Source organism: Bubalus kerabau, chromosome 17 (genome assembly GCF_029407905.1).
Source record: "Bubalus kerabau isolate K-KA32 ecotype Philippines breed swamp buffalo chromosome 17, PCC_UOA_SB_1v2, whole genome shotgun sequence".
NCBI lineage: Eukaryota > Metazoa > Chordata > Mammalia > Artiodactyla > Bovidae > Bubalus > Bubalus kerabau.
In genome coordinates this window covers 42,235,943-42,255,401 of record NC_073640.1, presented here as the reverse complement: position 1 = coordinate 42,255,401, position 19,459 = coordinate 42,235,943, and the positions used below count along the sequence as shown (strand labels likewise).

At 42.0% G+C, this 19,459-nt stretch overlaps 1 protein-coding gene across 1 annotated transcript; it reads left to right on the top strand.

Annotated features, from left to right (window-relative positions):
• Positions 1 to 17,885: 17,885 nt before the first annotated feature.
• Positions 17,886 to 19,156, top strand: LOC129631004 (transcription factor A, mitochondrial-like). Its single transcript, XM_055551685.1, is given in 1 exon segment — positions 17,886 to 19,156. A coding segment is annotated over 1 exon segment (741 nt). The 5' UTR covers positions 17,886 to 17,952; the 3' UTR covers positions 18,694 to 19,156.
• Positions 19,157 to 19,459: the final 303 nt, after the last annotated feature.

Sequence of the window (19,459 nt, the reverse complement as noted above, 5' to 3'; positions counted from 1 at the left end):
CGCCTCAGTGCAGGTTTTATTTTAAATTTATTTCTTGGCAGCTCTGTGGAGAGGCTTGTAGCTGCCTTACAGATAACATGTCCTTGTCTCATCTCGGCCTCATCTAATCTCCGCCTCAACCTCTGCCCATTCCCTCTGCCAAGACACCAACAGCCAGTCTCATGCTGCCTTTGATACAAAGATCTTTTTCCTGTTTTTTAAAAAAGACTCTTAGAGACTTCCCTGGTGGTACAGAGGATAGGAATCCACATACCAATGCAGGGGTCATGGGTTCAGTCCCCAGTCCTGGAAGAGCCCCCCTGCTGCAGAGCAACTAAAACCCATGTGCCACGCAACTGCTGCAGCCTCTGCGCCCCAACAAAGAGGAGCAACCCCCCATGCCCACACCCCAGCTAGAGAAAGCCCGAGTGCAGCAACGAAGACCCAGTGCAACCAAACATATTTTTAAAATAAAAATAAACACAGTTAAAAAAATTTTCTTAGTATGACGATAATACCTATTCATGGAGAAGGCAATGGCACCCCACTCCAGTACTCTTGCCTGGAAAATCCCATGGACAGAGGAGCTTGGTGGGCTGCAGTCCATGAGGTCGCTAAGAGTCGGACACGACTGAGCGACTTCACTTTCACTTTTCACTTTCATGCGTTGGAGAAGGAAATGGCAACCCACTCCAGTGTTCTTGCCTGGAGAATCCCAGGGACGGGGGAGCCTGGTGGGCTGCCATCTATGGGGTTGCACAGAGTCGGACACGACTGAAGCGACTTAGCAGCAGCAGCAGCAATACCTATTCATAAATTAAACAGTATAGTCCCCAGATAAGTGTTGTCCACTCCTTCCTTCCTCAGACAATTCCACATCTCAGAGATCATCACAATTAGCTTTTATATCCGTCTAGATTTTTCCAGACATTTTTCTTTGTATTTGCAAACACACACCCATAGCTGTTAAATGTTAAGTCGCTCAGTCGTGTCTGACTCTTCACGACTCCATGGACTGTAGCCTGCCAGGCTCCTCTGTCCATGGGATTTTCCAGGCAAGAATACTAAAGTGGGTTGCCATTCCCTTCTCCAGGAGATCTTCCTGACCCAGGAATCAAACCCCTGTCTCTTGCGTCTTCTGCATTGACAGGTGGATAGTTTACCACTGCGTCACCTGGGAAGCCCCATCTAATCACACCAGCCCCCTTATTTATTTATTTTAGTTTTAAAATCTTTACTAGATAATTAACTGAGAGTCTACTAGGTTCAAAGTTGTATGGATATATGCTTTTTATTTCTGGTGTTAGTGTATTTCACCTACATTCACAAACAAAATTTTGGACAGACTAAACGCACAATTTTAGACCATTTTGTTAAAACTTTAAAATCTTCAAGGGACGAGGTCATTTATTTTCCCTTTAAAAGCAGAGTTTTCTCTGAATGGGGGAGGAAGACGTCGGAGACATTCCAAGGACTCAGAGTGCTGCTGCTTGCATCCCCTGCCAATCTCCCATTAGTTAGTATAACTAGGAAATTAAATCTTATTCTGCAACTTGCTTTTTTTCCCTGGAGTCCTTCAATGTCCATTCCTTCAGTCTACCTTGCTCTTTCTAACAGCCCTTTGGGTTTCTGCAGCACAGATATATCAATATTTGCTTGTGGGTAGACAGGCTGTTTTGTGTTTGATTAACAGACAGCATGGCAGGGTGTCTCTTTTTGTGTATCTTTGGGTTCTTCCAGTAGAATTTCTGTAGAAAAGATTCCCAGAAATGGTTATCACTCAGGCCAAGGTTAGACTGTTGATAGTTACTGCCAGATTGCCATTAGAGAGCATTGTTCAGTTTATCCTTCCCTACAACTTTGTAAGAGAAGGCCCCTTTCCTCCTAGGCTGCTTCACACTGGGAATTTTCAAGTACTGCTCTGAAATAAACTTGTTCCTTCTCCACTTTCTCATTGACGATAGCTTTCATTATGTCTCTTCCTTGGTGGAAAGAGAAAAAAGGAACTGTGGGTTTAGCAAGCCACTTTGGGCTGTGGCCAAAGTGCTTGCCACATTCATGTCTCTGTGTGTTTATGTGTGTGTGTGTATCTGAGAGAAGAGACTTCAACTAAGACCCGCAGGGAAGGCCACAGACGGGGTGTAGCTTTCCCTGGGTTCACCCATTCTCACTCGTCTCAGGTGGCCCTGCTGGTCTCTCCTCCGGCTGTGGGCATTTGTGTAAGTTCTGTGTGCCTCAGTCTCCCAGTGTGTAAAATGGGGAGAAAGAGACCCATCTCAGAAGGCTGTTCTGAGGATTGAATACTAAGGGCGGTTATGGCTCAGCACATCCTACTCTCCTAATAAATGTTATTTCTAATTGTCACAAAAGCCCTGCAAATAGGTACTACCAGGCCTGTATTCACAGCTAAAATGAAGGTAAAGGGCCTCACAGGACCTCTGAAAAGTATTAGCCCCTTTTCTTCTCCCTCAGAAGTCCATCTTCTGTTACAGATAAGATGTCTATGTGCCATTACTTCCCTGCCCCCCACCCAGCCCCCAGCCGCACTGTGTGGCATGTGAGATCTTAGTTCACCAACCAGGGATTGAACACGTGTTCCCTGCAGCAGAAGTGTTAAGTCTTAACTGCTGGACTGCCAGGGAAGTCCTGTCAGTACTTTTTATAAAAAAGCATTCATAGTAACTTGCCCTGGGCACTTGGACTGGTCCGAAATAAGGTGGTCAAATGGGGTGTAGTGATCAAAGCTCAGAGCCCTGTAGAGGTGGGGAACATTCTGTAGGAACCACAGTGCCAGCCAGGACTGAGCCTGAAGATCCAACACGTAGCAGTTGAAGCAACCATCATTTACTCTCCCACAGGGTCAGCTTAGGAGCTCAGGAGCCAAGGAGTTGGTGGCTCTGGCTCAGGGTCTCGCATGAGGTTGGCCAGGCCCACAGTCACCTGAGGCTCTGCTGGGGCTGGAGGATTCACTTCTGAAGTGGTTCACTCATGTGGCTCGGGAGCTGTTGTTGGCTGTTGGCACAAAGGGCTACCTGAGTGTCTCCACACCAGGGCATCTGCCTTCTCCCAGAGTGAGTGATCTAGTGCAAGGTGGAAGCTACGATGCCTTTTATGACCTAGTCTTGCCGGTCACAGGGCTTCCCTGGTGAGTCAGCAGTAAAGAATACACCTGCCAACACAGGAGATGCAGGTTTGATCCCTGGGCCAGGAACATCCTCTATAGAAGGAAATGGCAATCCTCTCCAGTTCTAGCCTGGAGAATTCCTTGGACAGAGGAGATGAGCAGGCTACAGTCCATGGGGTTGCAGAAGAGCCAGACACAATTTAGCGACTAAACCAGCAGCAACCTGGCAGTCAAACACCATTACTCAGGCCACGCTCATTCTTTTCATTGGAAGAGTTGCCAGTTTTAGTAAAACAAATGAAAACAACAGGGCATCCAGTTAAATTTGAACTCCAGATAAACAGCGAATAAGCTTCCGGTATAAATACATCCCATGCCATAATTGGGACTTATAAAAAATTTACTTGTTTGTCTGAAATCCAAATTTAATTGACTGGGGATTGAAGCCACCAACTGCAGACCCTCTGAACTGATTGGTTCCACAGTGCTGACAGGAACAGCATTCCTAATTACCATAAGGCAGTCGACTTCACGTGAGAAGACTGGAGCAGTCAAACCAAATACAGTTTCCCCTCCCCTAATTCTTATTAGAAGACGTTCAGACATAAGAAAAGTTGAAAGAAGAGTGACAAATATCCATACCCCCTTCACTTAGACTCAGTAGTTCTATCTTTTCTGTGCTTTTCTTATCAATTTTTTAACCTATTTATATACTTCGATTTTGATGAACAATTTTTTTTTTTACTGTATGATTTCAATTTATATAAAACAGAACAGGCAAACCCAAGATGAACCTTTTTTTTTTTTTTACTATATGATTCCATTTTTATATAAAATGTCTAGAATAGGCAAACCCAAGAGTCAGAAAGTAATTAGAGATTGCCAGGGGTGGGGGATGGCAACCCGATCTAGTGTTCTTGCCTGGAGGATCCCAGGGATGGGGGAGCCTGGTGGGCTGCCGTCTATGGGGCTGCACAGAGTCGGACACAACTGAAGCGACTTAGCAGCAGCAGCAGCAGATGGATGTGATGGGTGTACAACATTGTGAATGTACTTAATGCCACTGGACTGTACATTTTAAATGGTTACTTTTATAATATGCAAATTTTACCTCAATTTAAAAGAAGAAAAGTCAGCACAGTGTTTTGGTTAAGAATGGACTGCCTCGTTTGGAATCCTGACAGCCATATGCCAGCTGTGTGATGTTGGGCAAGTTGCTTAAGCTCTGTGTGCCTCTGTTTCCTCACCTTAATTTAAGGGTACCAAAAACATTTTTGTTACAGAGTTATTATAAAGTGTAAAGGAGTTAATATTTGTAAAGCACCTATAGATCCATGTTTCACATAGTAAGTACCATGAAAAGGTTTTTTAAGTAGATCCCTGAGCCCCACAGCCAGCTCCATGCAGGCTGCTCAGACCTGGGTCTTGCCCTCCAAGCCTGCGGCTCTAAGACTCACAGGATGGTCTCCTAGGGGGGCCCAGTGCCAGGCAGAGGCTGAACAACTCAGCCGGATAGCTGCTCCTCTTTCAGAAATTGATGAACCATTTTGAAGGAAGTGGTAGATGTCAGGACACTTCACTCCTAAGTACTTTGTAACTTCTATCTGCTAAAAATAAGAATATGTTCCTCTGAAAACATAACTCTGTGATCTCACCTAAGAAAATTAGCCATGATTTTGTAATATCATCTAACATTCAGTCCATATTCCAGGCTTCCCTATCATCCTAAAAATAATTTCTGGCATCAATCAAGTCTCACCTAGGGGCTTCCCTGGTGGCTCAGTGGTAAAGAATCCACTTGCAATGCAGGAGAAGCGAGTTCAACCCCTGGGTCAGAAAGATCCCCTGCAGTAGGAAATGGCAACCTATTCTTGCCTGGAAAATCCCATGGACAGAGGAACCCAGTGGGCTGCAGTCCATGGGGTTGCAAAGAGTCAGACATGGATGAGTGACTAAAAAACAATTGCTACATTATACCTTGTCTCCTACAGATCTGGTCTTCTCACCATTATATATATATATATATATATATATATATATATATATATAAATATAAATATAAAGACTCACCTATATGTCTCTTTAGCCTTTTAAAAACTAAAGCAGTCTCAAAATATAAAGACTCACCTATATGTCTCTTTAGCCCTTTAAAAACTAAAGCAGTCACCTTTGAGAAAATAAAACCTCGTGTGCCTAAGTCACTGTTAATTGGGATTTTGCTTTATATTTAGTCAAATTTAATCCAGCTAATACAGAAGGCAGATTGAGATCTACCGTAATCTTGTATTTGCCTGGGAGATACATTATCTGCTTTCTACTGAGATACATTTCATTCAGTGAGGAGCTCTCATTTGTCCAGGTGCAGCTCCCTGGGGCCAGCGCGGTGTGAGAACATGCTCAGGCTATCATGTTACCTGTGGAATCTTGGTGTGCAGGGAAATTTTTTGTAAGAAACTTGTGGTTGTAGATATGGGAAATGAAATTAATGTAGTAGTCACAGGTAAGAGGACTCTGAGGGACGGGGCAGAGAGGTGTGAGTGTGCAGGGCAGGGTGGGAGCACCCCTGGATTGGCACAAAACGGGTGTTTGTGAAATAGCTGGGCAGCAACACCGGGGCCAGGTTCCAAAGGGCAGGGCCTTATGGGGCGGGGGGTGGGGGGGATGCAATTAACATACAAACTCCTTGCAATCTTGCCTGACAGGGAGAGGTTTCCTGGGTGTTGAAAACCCCATTTGGCAAGTGTCCCACAGGAAACAGGAACTTACAGCACATGAAGGCCATCTGCCCGCAGCTCTGCCACCCCTGGGGTCAGCTGGGCTGGGCTCAGGAGCAAAGCTGTGTATGGAGGGGCAGAAGGCCTCCTGGGGCAGCACGACCCCCTTCCTGCCCAGGCATGCACAAGCTATAACTGAGGTGCTGCCATTTCAGCCCCTGGTCATCTGAGAAGCTGGGTAGCCTGTCGAGCTTCGACCATCTCCTGGGGGTTGAGTTTGTAGGGTTTCTGGATTTAGTGACATCTTCCTGAGCAGAGCAAAAAGTGCGGCGTCCATGTTTTGGATCCTAAAAACTTTACTCTGGTTAGACCGGAATTTCAACTACAGTTGAGACTCTGATACAACCATTAAAAAACAAGCACAAGAACCAAACAAATATGTGGTTCTATGCACACATACACACATGTATGTATTCATGTATGTGTGTGTGAATACAGCTGACCCTATTCATTCGTTCTTTCCCTTGCTCATTGTTCTAAGAATCACTTATGGAGATCCTACTTCCTGTCAGTGGTGCTATGTGTTTGGAGTGAAGATAACTGAGTTCTCCACCATCTTTCCAAATCTCAGAAGACACAAATTCAGTTGATCCTTGAACAACGTGGGGGTTGGGGCATTGAGGTCTGTGCAGTCCAAAATCCATGTATAACTTTATAGTTCCTGAATTCAACCAACCAGAAATTGTGCAGAACTATCATATGCATTTATTGAAAAATATTTGTGTATAAGTGGATCCATGCAGTTCAAACCCTTGTTCAAGGGTCAACTGTACAGACACAACTGGTCAGAATCCACTGGGTTCTCAACAACAGAGAATGAGCCCAGGGTTCCCTAGCAGAGAGAAGGGCCGCCTGGGAGCTTAGCAGGTTATAGCTACACTCATTTCCCTGTGGCCGGGACTAATATTTCATACTATTTCCTGGTACCATAATTAGGCAAATTCCTGATTTCTTGCACTGAGTCAAAAGCAGAGCCCAATTTTACCACCATTCCTTCTAGAGAGATCTGTCATGGGTCTGGGGTGAATCTGGGATTGACTCTTCCCAGAAGCCCGCTGGCACCCAGGGGTGACTGTTCCCAAATGCTTGCCAGGCAGCTTCCCTGGTCTATTTCCTAATGTGTTTTGCCGCCGTGGCCCACATGGTCTTTTCCCGCTTCCCCACTTCTCTGTAGCATCAGGCTTCTCCAGCTTGGGGTACCAGTGCTTTAGGATCTCCTCTGCCCTCTCTGCTGGATGTCACTGCCTGGGTCCTGGTTTTAATGATACAGTGGGCTTCCCTGGTGGCTCAGTGGTAAAGAATCCACCTGCCAGTGCAGGAGAGGATTCAATCCTTGAATCGGGAAGATCCCCTGGAGGAGGAAATGGCAACCCATTCCAGTATTCTTGCTTGGGAAATTCCATGGACAGAGGAGCCTGGCGGGCTACTGTCCATGGGGTCACAAAAGAGTCAACAGGACTTAATGCCTAAAAACAACAATGGTTCTTAACAAGCTTTGATAGTCACTCAGAACTGATACCCTTACTCTGACTAGTGAGGTTGGCTAGCGAGTTTGTTATCCCTTTCTGGTAAGTAACGCCTTAATTCAGTAAAGGATTTGTTTCTAATGGACCCTTAAAAGTGACTCTAATTGTGAGAAACCTTCTTTCTGAGGAGGCCCTGAAAACCGTGTAGCATCCCTCAAGCAGGGGAGGCAGAACCTTAGAGCGGCCCAGGGCTGCTCTGCCCAGGTTTGAACCCTGCCTGCTCTACGCACCAGCTGTGTTACCTTGAGCACGTTCCATACCCTGTCTGTGCTCAGGTGTAAAAATGGGGTTATTAGGTAATAAAAGGCTCATCTGCCTCAGGGTTGTTGAAGAATTAAATGAACAAACACAAGGAAAGCACACACAGCAGTGCCTGGCACATAGGAAGGACTCCAACAATACTAGCGGTTATTACTCCGACGCGGGTGCCTGCTCTCTGGAGACACTTGTAGAGCTGGTTCTGCTGACGGCTTTCACGCTTCTGAGGACCCAATCTTTATTACAGATGAAAGCTGATGCGACTGGCAGCATCTAGTTATGTGTGGTAGTCATTTTTCCACCTCTCTGAACTTTTTGAGGGTAGAGGCTGTTTATTACTCATTCAATTTGGCAAACTGAATTGCCTGAGTGAGTGTGTGTCTGTGTGTGTGCAGGGCGCTGCTGGGTGTAGTGAGTAAGGTGAAAAACAAATGCCAGCCTGGCCCCTGCCTTGTTTTCAGGAGCCTAGAAGAAGGCTTTGCTTTCTGTCCTATGGGTGAGGTTGAAGAAACAGGAAAATGTACACTAATTCTTTGAATATAGATTCAAGTTTTAAAATTTATCCCAAGATCCTTACACTCTGATCCCTGACCAATTTCATACTAGGGAAGGGAGATTATATTTGAAGTCTGTCAAAATCTGGTTGGCTGTCCTTACCAATGGGAAGCTAGTCCAAGGATAATATTTGATTTAGAAGCCTGAAACCTGGAAGTTCCTCATTTATAAAGTGTCAGGGTTGATGCTACTTTTGAGAAGCTTTTTAAAAGATGTGAAATATCTGCCTGTGTGTCTGCCAGTGGCCCAGATTTTACAAAGAGAATTACTGGCACTAAGGAAGTATTGCTGGGAACTGATGTCCATAATCTGGGGACAGCAGGATTTCGTGGTTCATGGTTCCTGGTCCCTGGTCCCTGAGATAAAGGGAGATAATCTAGAGAGAGGCATAACAGTGGGAACATCTTTGTTTAATTTTCTTATTGACACAAACTGCAATGTTGAACAACATGTACTGTTCTGAATTCAACACCCCACTAGTCTTTCTGTTCTAGGGTCATGTATGAAATGAATTGAAGTCACTCAGTCGTGTCCGACTCTTTGCGACCCCATGGACTGTAGCCTATCAGGCTCCTCTGTCCATGGGATTTTCCAGGCAAGAATACTGGAGTGGGTCATGTATACTCTTGGGAAAATCCAACTGTCTCATTCCATGGCTGTCCATGCACTTGTGACTGCAGAGTTTCAGCAGTTCTAAGATGCTTATTATTGTTCCATTTTAACTCTTCTGGAATTGAGATGCATCTTGCATTGATTCGCTGGATCATGGATAAAGCAAGGGAATTCCAGAAAAACATCTACTTCAGCTTCATTGTCTATGCTAAAGATTTTTGTGGATCACAACAAACCGTGGAAAATTCTTAAAGAAATGGGAGTACCAGACCACCATAACTGCTTCCTGAGAAACCTGTCTCTATGTGCATCAGGAGGCAACAGGTAGAACTGGACATGGAACAACTGACTGGTTCCAAATTGAGAAAGGAGTACGACAAGGCTGTATATGGTCACCCCACTTATTTAACTTCTACGCAGAGTACATCATGTGAAATGCTGGGCTGGATGAATCACAGGCTGCAATCAAGATTGCTGGGAGAAATATCAACAACCCAGATATGCAGATAATACCACTCTAATGGCAGAAAGCAAACAGGAACTAAAGAGCTTCTTGATGAAGGTGAAAGAGGAGAGTGAAAAATCTGGCTTTAAATTTAGCATTAAAAAAACCTAAGATCATGGCATCCAGTCTTATCACTTCATGGCAAATAGAAGGGGGAAAAGTGAAAGGAGTTACAGATTTTATTTTCTTGGGCTCCAAAATCACTGTGGACGGTGACTGAAGCCATGAAATTAAAAGATGCTTGCTCCTTGGAAGGAAAGCTATGGCAAACCTAGACAGTATATTAAAAAGCAGAGACATCACATTCCCAACAAAGGTCAAAGCTATTTTTTTTCCAGTAGTCATGTATGGATGTGAGAGTTGGACCATAAATGCTAAGTGCCAAAGAATTTATGCTTTCAAATTGTGGTGCTGGAGAAGACTCTTGAGAGTTGCCTAGACAGCCAATAGATAGAAACAGTCAATCCTAAAGTCAATGATATCAACCCTGAATATTCACCGGAAGGACTGACGCTGAAAAGATGAAGCTCCACTACCTTGGCCACCTGATGCAAAGAGCCAACTCATTGGAAGAGACCCTGATGCTGGGAAAGTTGAAGGCAAAAGGAGAAGGGGGTGGCAGAGGATGAGATGGTTAGATAGCATCACTGACTCAATGGATATGAATTTAAGCAAACTCTGGGAGATAGTGGTGGACAGAGGAGCCTGGCATGCTGCAGTTCATGGGGTTGCAAAGAGTTGGACATGACTGAGCAACAACAAAAATTGGTGGGATCTTAGGCATTTTGTCAGTGTCTAATTGACAGAGTTTTCTTTTTCTTACAATTCATAGCATATTAAATTAGATGAAATACAACAGTGGTTCCCAAACTTTGCTTGCATTTGGAATCACCTAGCTATCTTTGAAAGATCCTGGTGCCCACCTACATCCACCATGTAATAGGGATGGGGTACAACTTGGACATCAGGATTTTAAAGTACAGAAAAGTTTGGGAGCCACTGAAATACAGTATTTCTGCCTTATTCAAGCTTTTCTTCAACTCCTAGGTTTCATGAACAGCATCTTTACAGATTCTGCTTATATACTACACACTCCTCTGTCTCAAGTAATAATGTCTTTTCAACTCCTGCCACTAATTATCCATCATACTCCAGGAGACTGTCAGCTCCAGGAGGGCAGGGGTTTTGTTTGATTTCTTCTCTGTTATGTCCTCAGCACCAAGGACACTGAGGCACATTGTAGACACCTGATAAATATTAGATGAATGAATATTCCTCCTTTTATATTTGGTGCCCTAATAAACTCATTTCTCATCCAATTTGTAGCAGAAGTGTTATACATTCAGGTGATTTCCAAATCTGGTCCTCTGCTTCATCTTTCACACCCCGGTTTTCACATAACATTCATTTCAAATCTTGAGCTTAATGTTTTCTCTTCCCACACACCCCTTACAATTTCAGTCCTAGTCTCTCCATGTCCATCCACTCGAGACCCTGAGTCTCAAGGTTATAATCCTGAATCATTTTCAAGCCTTGATAATTATTTGCCTCTAATGTAATTAATAGAATTGGTTTCATCTGCTATTGTGCTATTTGTTTTATAGTTAATCCTTCTTTCCTCTTTATTCCTCCTTTCTTGCTCTTTTTTTTTAGTACTAAGTTTTAAAAAAAAAAATCCTCTTATTAGTTTTATATATTCTTGTATTATTTTTCTAGTGTTCAAGGTATGGTGGTTCAGATGGTAAAGAATCTGCCTGGAATGCAGGAGACGTGCGTTCTATCCCTGAGTCGTGAAGATCCCCTGAAGAAGGGAATGGCTACCTACTCCAGTATTCTTGCCTGGAGAATTCCATGGACAGAGAAGCCTAGTGGGCTACAGTCCATGGGGTCACAAAGAGTTGGACATGACTGAGCAACTAAGAACAATTCCAATTGAAAGGCAAAAAATGTCAGAATTGATTAAAAAATCAAATACCAATTATATGGTAAATAGAAAAATATATAGCACAAAAACACTAACCAAAAGAGAGCTGGTGTGCCTTGAGTAACAGGAGACAAAGAGACTTCATGGCAAGAAGAATTACTAGATAAACAGGATATTTCATAATGACATAGAGTGAACTTAAACCTAAATTTGTATGTACTTAATAACAGAACTTTTAGTTCACTGATTCCTAAAATGTCAATGTTCACTCTTGCCATCTCCTGTTTGACAACTTCCAATTTGCCTTGATTCATGGACCTAACATTCCAGGTTTCTATGCAATATTGCTCTTTACAGCATCAGACTTTACTTCCATCACCCATCACATCCACAACTGAGTGTTGTTTTTGCTTTGGCTGTCTCTTCATTCTTTTTGGAGTTATTTCTCCACTGTTCTCCAGTAGCATATTGGATACCTACCGACCTGGGGAGTTTCATCTTTCAGTGTCATATCTTTTTGCCTTTTCATACTGTTTATGGGGTTCTCAAGGCAAGAATCCTGAAATGGTTTGCCATTCCCTTCTCCAGTGGACCACATTTTGTCAGAACTCTCTGCCATGACCTGTCTATCTTGGCATGGCTCATAGTTTCATTGAGCTAGACAAGGCTGTGGTCCACATGATCAGTTTGGTTCCTTTTCTGTGATTGTGGATTTCATTCTGTCTGCCCCCTGATGGATAAGGATAAGAGGCTTATGGAAGCTTCCTGATGGGAGAGACTGACTGAGGGAGAAACTGAGTCTTGTTCTGATGGGCGGGCCCATGTTCAGTAAATCTTTAATCCAATTTTCTGTTGATGGGCAGGGCTGTGCTCCCTCCCTGTTGCTTGATCTGAGGCCAAACTATGGTGGAGGTAATGAAGATAATGGTGACCTCCTTCAAAAGGTCCCATGCACCCACTGCTACGCTCAGTGCCTCCGACCCTGCAGCAGGCCACCACTGACCCACACCTCCGCTGGAGATTCCTGGACACTCGTGGGCATGTCTGGGTCAGTTTCTTGTGGGGTCACTGCTCCTTTCTCCTGGGTCCTGGTGCACACAAGGTTTTGTTTGTGCCCTCCAAGAGTCTCCAAAGGATCATAAGAGACTACTATCAGCAACTATATGCCAATAAAATGGACAACTTGGAAGAAATGGGCAAATTCTTAGAAAAGTATAACCTTCCAAAACTGAACCAGGAAGAAATAGAAAATCTTAACAGACCCATCACAAGCACAGAAATTGAAACTGTATTCAGAAATATTCCAACAAACAAAAGCCCAGATGGCTTCACAGGTGAATTCTACCAAAAATTTAGAGAAGAGCTAACACTTATCCTACTCAAACTCTTCCAGAAAATTGCAGAGGAAGGTAAACTGCCAATTTCATTCTATGAGGCCACTATCACCCTAATACCAAAACCAGACAAAGATGCCACAAAAAAAGAAAACTACAGGCCAATATCACTGATGAACATAGATGCAAAAATCCTCAACAAAATTCTAGCAAACAGAATCCAACAATATATTAAAAAGATCATACATCATGACCAAGTGGGCTTTATCCCAGGGATGCAAGGATTCTTCAATATTCACAAATCAGTGAATTTGATACACATTAACAAATTGAAAGATAAAAACCATATGATTATCTCAATAGATGCAGAGAAAGCCTTTGACAAAATTCAACATCTATTTATGATAAAACCTCCCCCAAAAGCAGGCATAGAAGGAACATACCTCAACATAATAAAAGCCATATAACCCACAGCAAACATTATCCTCAATGGTGAAAAACTGAAAGCATTTTCCCTAAAGTCAGGAAGAAGACAAGGGCGCCCACTCTCACCACTACTATTCAACATAGTTTTGAAAGTTTTAGCCACAGCAATCAGAGCAGAAAAAGAAATAAAAGGAATCCAGATTGGAAAAGAAGTAAAACTCTCACTGCAGATGACATGATCCTCTACATGGAAAACACTAAAGACTCCACCAGAAAATTACTAGAGCTAATCAATGAATATAGTAAAGTGGCAGGATATAAAATTAACACACAGAAATCCTTTGCATTCCTATACACTAACAATGAGAAAACAGAAAGAGAAATTAAGGAAACAATTCCATTCACCATTGCAATGAAAAGAATAAAATACTTAGGAATATATCTACCTAAAGAAACAAAAGACCTATATATAGAAAATGATAAAACATTGATGAAAGAAATCAAAGATGACACAAATAGATGGAGCAATATACCATGTTCATGGATCAGAAGAATCAATACAGTGAAAATGAGTATACTACCCAAAGCAATCTATAGATTCAATGCAATCCCTATCAAGCTACCAACAGTATTTTTCACAGAACTAGAACAAATAATTTCACAATTTGTATGCAAATACAAAAAACCTTAGATAGCCAAAGCAATCTTGAGAAAGAAGAATGGGGCTAGAGGAATCAACCTGCCTGACTTCAGACTATACTACAAAGCTATAGTCATCAAGACAGTATGGTACTGGCACAAAGACAGACATATAGATCAATGGAACAAATTAGAAAGCCCAGAGACAAATCCACCCATCTATGGACACCTTATCTTTGACAAAGAGGCAAGAATATACAATGGAGAAAAGATAATCTCTTTAACAAGTGGTGCTGGGAAAACTGGTCAACCACTTGTAAAAGAATGAAACTAGAACACTTTCTAACACCATACACAAAAATAAGCTCAAAATGGATTAAAGATCTAAATGTAAGACCAGAAACCATAAAACTCCTAGACAAAAACATAGGCAAAACACTCTCTGACATAAACCACAGCAGGATCCTCTATCACCCACCTCCCAGAGTTATGGAAATAAAAGCAAAAATAAACAAATGGGACCTAATTAAACTTAAAAGCTTTTGCACAATGAAGGAAACTATAAGCAAGGTGAAAGGACAGCCTTCAGAATGGGAAAAATAAAAGCAAATGAACCAACTGACAAAGAATTAATCTCAAAAATATATAAGCAGCTCATGCAGCTCAATTTCAGAAAAATAAATGACCCAAAGAAAAAATGGGCCAAGAACTAAATATCAGATCAGATCAGTCGCTCAGTCATGTCCGACTCTTTGCGACCCCATGAATCGCAGCACGCCAGGCCTCCCTGTCCATCACCAATTCCCAGAGTTCACTGAGACTCACATCCATCGAGTCAGTGATGCCATCCAGCCATCTCATCCTCTGTCGTCCCCTTCTCCTCCTGCCCCCAATCCCTCCCAGCATCAGAGTCTTTTCCAATAAGTCAACTCTTCGCATGAGGTGGTCAAAGTACTGGAGTTTTAGCTTCAGCATCATTCCCTCCAAAGAAATCCCAGGGCTGATCTCCTTCAGAATGGACTGGTTGGATCTCCTTGCAGTCCAAGGGGCTCTCAAGAGTCTTCTCCAACACCACAGTTCAAAAGCATCAATTCTTCAGCACTCAGACTTCTTCACAGTCCAACTCTCACATCCATATATGACCACTGGAAAAACCATAGCCTTGAGTAGATGGACCTTTGTTGGCAAAGTAATGTCTCTGCTTTTGAATATGCTATCTAGGTTGGTCATAACTTTCCTTCCAAGGAGTAAGCGTCTTTTAATTTCATGGCTGCAGTCACCATCTGCAGTGATTTTGGAGCCCAGAAAAATAAAGTCTGACACTGTTTCCACTGTTTCTCCATCTATTTCCCATGAAGTGATGGGACCAGATGCCATGATCTTTGTTTTCTGAATGTTGAGCTTTAAGCCAACTTTTTCACTCTCCACTTTCATCAAGAGGCTTTTTAGTTCCTCTTCACTTTCTGCCATAAGGGTGGTGTCATCGGCATATCTGAGGTTATTGATATTTCTCCTGGTAATCTTGATTCCAGCTTGTGTTTCTTCCAGTCCAGCATTTCTCATGATGTACTCTGCATATAGGTTAAATAAACAGGGTGACAATATACAGCCTTGACGAACTCCTTTTCCTATTTGGAACCAGTCTGTTGTTCCATGTCCAGTTCTAACTGTTGCTTCCTGACCTGCATACAAATTTCTCAAGAGGCAGGTCAGGTGGTCCGGTATTCCCATCTCTTGAATTTTCCACAGTTTATTGTGATCCACACAGTCAAAGGCTTTGGCATAGTCAATAAAACAGAAATTGATGCTTTTCTGGAACTCTCTTGCTTTTTCCATGATCCAGCGAATGTTGGCAATTTGATCTCTGGTTCCTCTGCCTTTTCTATAACCAGCTTGAACATCAGGAAGTTCACGGTTCACATATTGCTGAAGCCTGGCTTGGAGAATTTTGAGCATTACTTTACTAGTGTGTGAGATGAGTGCAACTGTGCGGTAGTTTGAGCATTCTTTGGCATTGCCTTTCTTTGGGATTGGAATGAAAACTGACCTTTTCCAGTCCTGTGGCCACTGCTGAGTCTTCCAAATTTGCTGGCATATTGAGTGTAGCACATTCACAGCATCATCTTTCAGGATTTGGAATAGCTCAACTGGAATTCTATCACCTCTACTAGCTTTGTTCGTAGTGATGCTTTCTAAGGCCCACTTGACTTCACATCCCAGGATGTCTGGCTCTAGGTCAGTGATCACACCATCGTGATTATCTGGGTCACGAAGATCTTTTCTGGAACCTGGAATGTCAGGTCCATGAATCAAGGCAAATTGGAAGTGGTCAAACAAGAGATGGCAAGAGTGAATGTCAACATTCTAGGAATCAGCGAACTGAAATGGACTGAAATCGGTGAATTTAACTCAGATGACCATTATATCTACTACTGCGGGCAGGAATCCCTCAGAAGAAATGGAGTAGCCATCACGGTCAACAAAAGAGTCTGAAATGCAGTACTTGGATGCAATCTCAAAAATGACAGAATGATCTCTGTTCATTTCCAAGGCAAACCATTCAATATCACAGTAATCCAAGTCTATGCCCCAACCAGTAACGCTGAAGAAGCTGAAGTTGAACGGTTCTATGAAGACCTACAAGACTTTTTAGAACTAACACCCAAAAAAGATGTCCTTTTCATTATAGGGGACTGGAATGCAAAAGTAGGAAGTCAAGAAACACCTGGAATAACAGGCAAATTTGGCCTTGGAATATGGAATGAAGCAGGGCAAAGACTAATAGAGTTTTGCCAAGAAAATGCACTGGTCATAACAAACACCCTCTTCCAACAACACAAGAGAAGACTCTATACATGGACATCACCAGATGGTCAACACCAAAATCAGATTGATTCTATACTTTGCAGCCAAAGATGGAGAAGCTCTATACAGTCAGCAAAAATAAGACCAGGAGCTGACTGTGGCTCAGACCATGAACTCCTTATTTCCAAATTCAGACTTAAATTGAAGAAAGTAGGGAAAACCACTAGACCATTCAGGTATGACCTAAATCAAATCCCTTATGATTATACAGTGGAAGTGAGAAATAGATTTAAGGGCCTAGATCTGATAGAGTGCCTGATGAACTATGGAATGAGGTTTGTGACATTGTACAGGAGACAGGGATCAAGACCATCCCCATGGAAAAGAAATGCAAAAAAGCAAAATGGCTGTCTGGGGAGGCCTTGCAAATAGCTGTGAAAAGAAGAGAGGCGAAAAGCAAAGGAGAAAAGGAAAGATATAAACATCTGAATGCAGAGTTCCAAAGAGTAGCAAGAAGAGATAAGAAAGCTTTCTTCAGCGATCAGTGCAAAGAAACAGAGGAAAACAACAGAATGGGAAAGACTAGAGATCTCTTCAAGAAAATTAGAGATACCAAAGGAACATTTCATGCAAAGATAGGCTCGATAAAGGACAGAAATGGTATGGACCTAACAGAAGCAGAAGATATTAAGAAGAGATGGAAAGAATACACAGAAGAACTGTACAGAACTAAATATACATTTCTCCAAAGAAGACATAGAGATGGCTAACAAACACATGAAAAGATGCTCAACATCACTCATTATCAGAGAAATGCAAATCAAAACCACAATGAGGTACCATCTCATGCCAGTCAGAATGGCTGCTATCAAAAAGTCTACAAACAATAAATGCTGTAGAGGGTGTGGAGAAAAGAGAACCCTCTTACACTGTTGGTGGGAATGCAAACTAGTACAGCCACTATGGAGAACAGTGTGGAGACTCCTTAAAAAAACTGGAAATAGAACTGCTATATGACCCAGAAATACCACTGCTGGGCATACACACCGAGGAAACCAGAATTGAAAAAGACATGTGTACCCCAATGTTCATCGCAGCACTGTTTACAATAGCTAGGACATGGAATCAACCTAGATGTAAATTGGCAGACAAATGGATAAGAAAACTGTGGTACCTATACACAATGGAATATTACTCAGCTATTAAAAAGAATGCATTGGAATCAGTTCTAATGAGGTGGATGAAACGCATATATATGGAATTTAGAAAGATGGTAATGATGACCCTATATGCAAGACAGCAAAAGAGACACAGATGTAAAGAACAGACTTTTGGATCCTGTGGGAGAAGGTGAAGGTTGGATGATTTGAGAGAATAGTATTGAAACATGTATATTACCATATGTGAAATAGATCAGTTTTGTTGCGGTTTCTCTTGTGCCAGGGCGCTGTAGGGAATTGGGGCCTGGTCAGTGCTTTGTCTGCGGATGCAATGGCGCTTCTCCGGGGCGTATGGGGCGTGCTGAATGCACTGGGAAAGTCAGGAGCGGATCTCTGCGCGGGCTGTGGCAGTTGACTGCGCTCTCCCTTTAGTTTTGCGTATGTTCCAAAATGGTTTTCATCCAGCTTGAGTGGTTATCCAAAGAAGCCTATGACTTCATACGTTCGATTTTCTAAAGAACAGCTTCCCCTATTTAAAGCTCAGAACCCAGATGCAAAAAATTCAGAACTAATTAAAAAAATTGCCAAGCTATGGAGGGAACTTCCTGATTCAGAGAAAAAGATATATGAAGATGCTTACAAGGCAGACTGGCAGGTATACAAGGAAGAGATAAACAGAATTCAAGAACAACTAACTCCAAGTCAAATGGTATCTTTGGAAAAAGAAATCATGCAGAAACGTTTAAAAAAGAAAGCATTAATAAAAAAGAGAGAGTTAACAATGCTTGGAAAACCGAAAAGACCTCGCTCAGCTTATAACATTTTTATAGCTGAACGTTTTCAGGAAGCTAGGGATGGCACATCACAGGTAAAGCTAAAAGCTATAAATGAAAACTGGAAAAATCTCTCTAATTCTCAAAAGCAAGTATATATTCAGCTTGCTAAAGATGATAAAATTCGTTATTATAACGAAATGAAATCTTGGGAGGAACAAATGATGGAAGTTGGACGAGAAGATCTTATATGTCGCTCAATTAAATACCCAGCAAAAAATGACCCTGAGAAGTTTTAAAATAGAAGATTGAGTTATGTTCATAATGGATAGACATAAGAAACCAACTAGGTCTCAATACCGGAAGCTGTTGTAAAATTAGAATGGATAAAGTTGGTGAACATTTATATTTAATTCCTTTTCTGTAGCCCATGGACTTCTGCCAGCCAATTCAATACATTTTGTATTGGTGTCTTGCTTTTGAAAACCCAAACAGATAAGAGTGCATGTGGAATTTATTTTGTGTTTAGGAACTACTGAGCATCAAAATAATCCATGCAATGTAGCAGTGAATCATTTTACCTTTGATAAAGGTAAATCAGACTGTGAAGTTTTTTTATACTTGGTGATTATGGAAAAAATATTCTTGTTTCCTTATATTATGGAAGTAGGAGTTTCCTATTCATAAGTATCTCAAAGTTTGTAGAAGCCATAGTGTTCTATGATATAACTGCATTTTTAAAAGATCATCCAGAACTCATGCTGGTAAATTGCAAATCCTGGGTAAATTGCAAATCAGAGTTGATGGTTGTACATTTGAGGTATTTCTGGTGTCAGTTGCAGCTTTTATAAAAGGGATAGATTTATAAACCTTTTCCTCATTATCTTTTTCCTAAATTAAAAACTAAAAAATTATGTACCAAATCTATGCATATTGTTTTATATTGCATAGAATAAAAATTATGTGTTTCCTAATTATGTTTTAAGGTGAAACATTCATTTTATAGCTTTCTGGGATTTTTGTTTGTTTTTTTAAACAAAGTAGGAGTTTGTATACTGAATTATT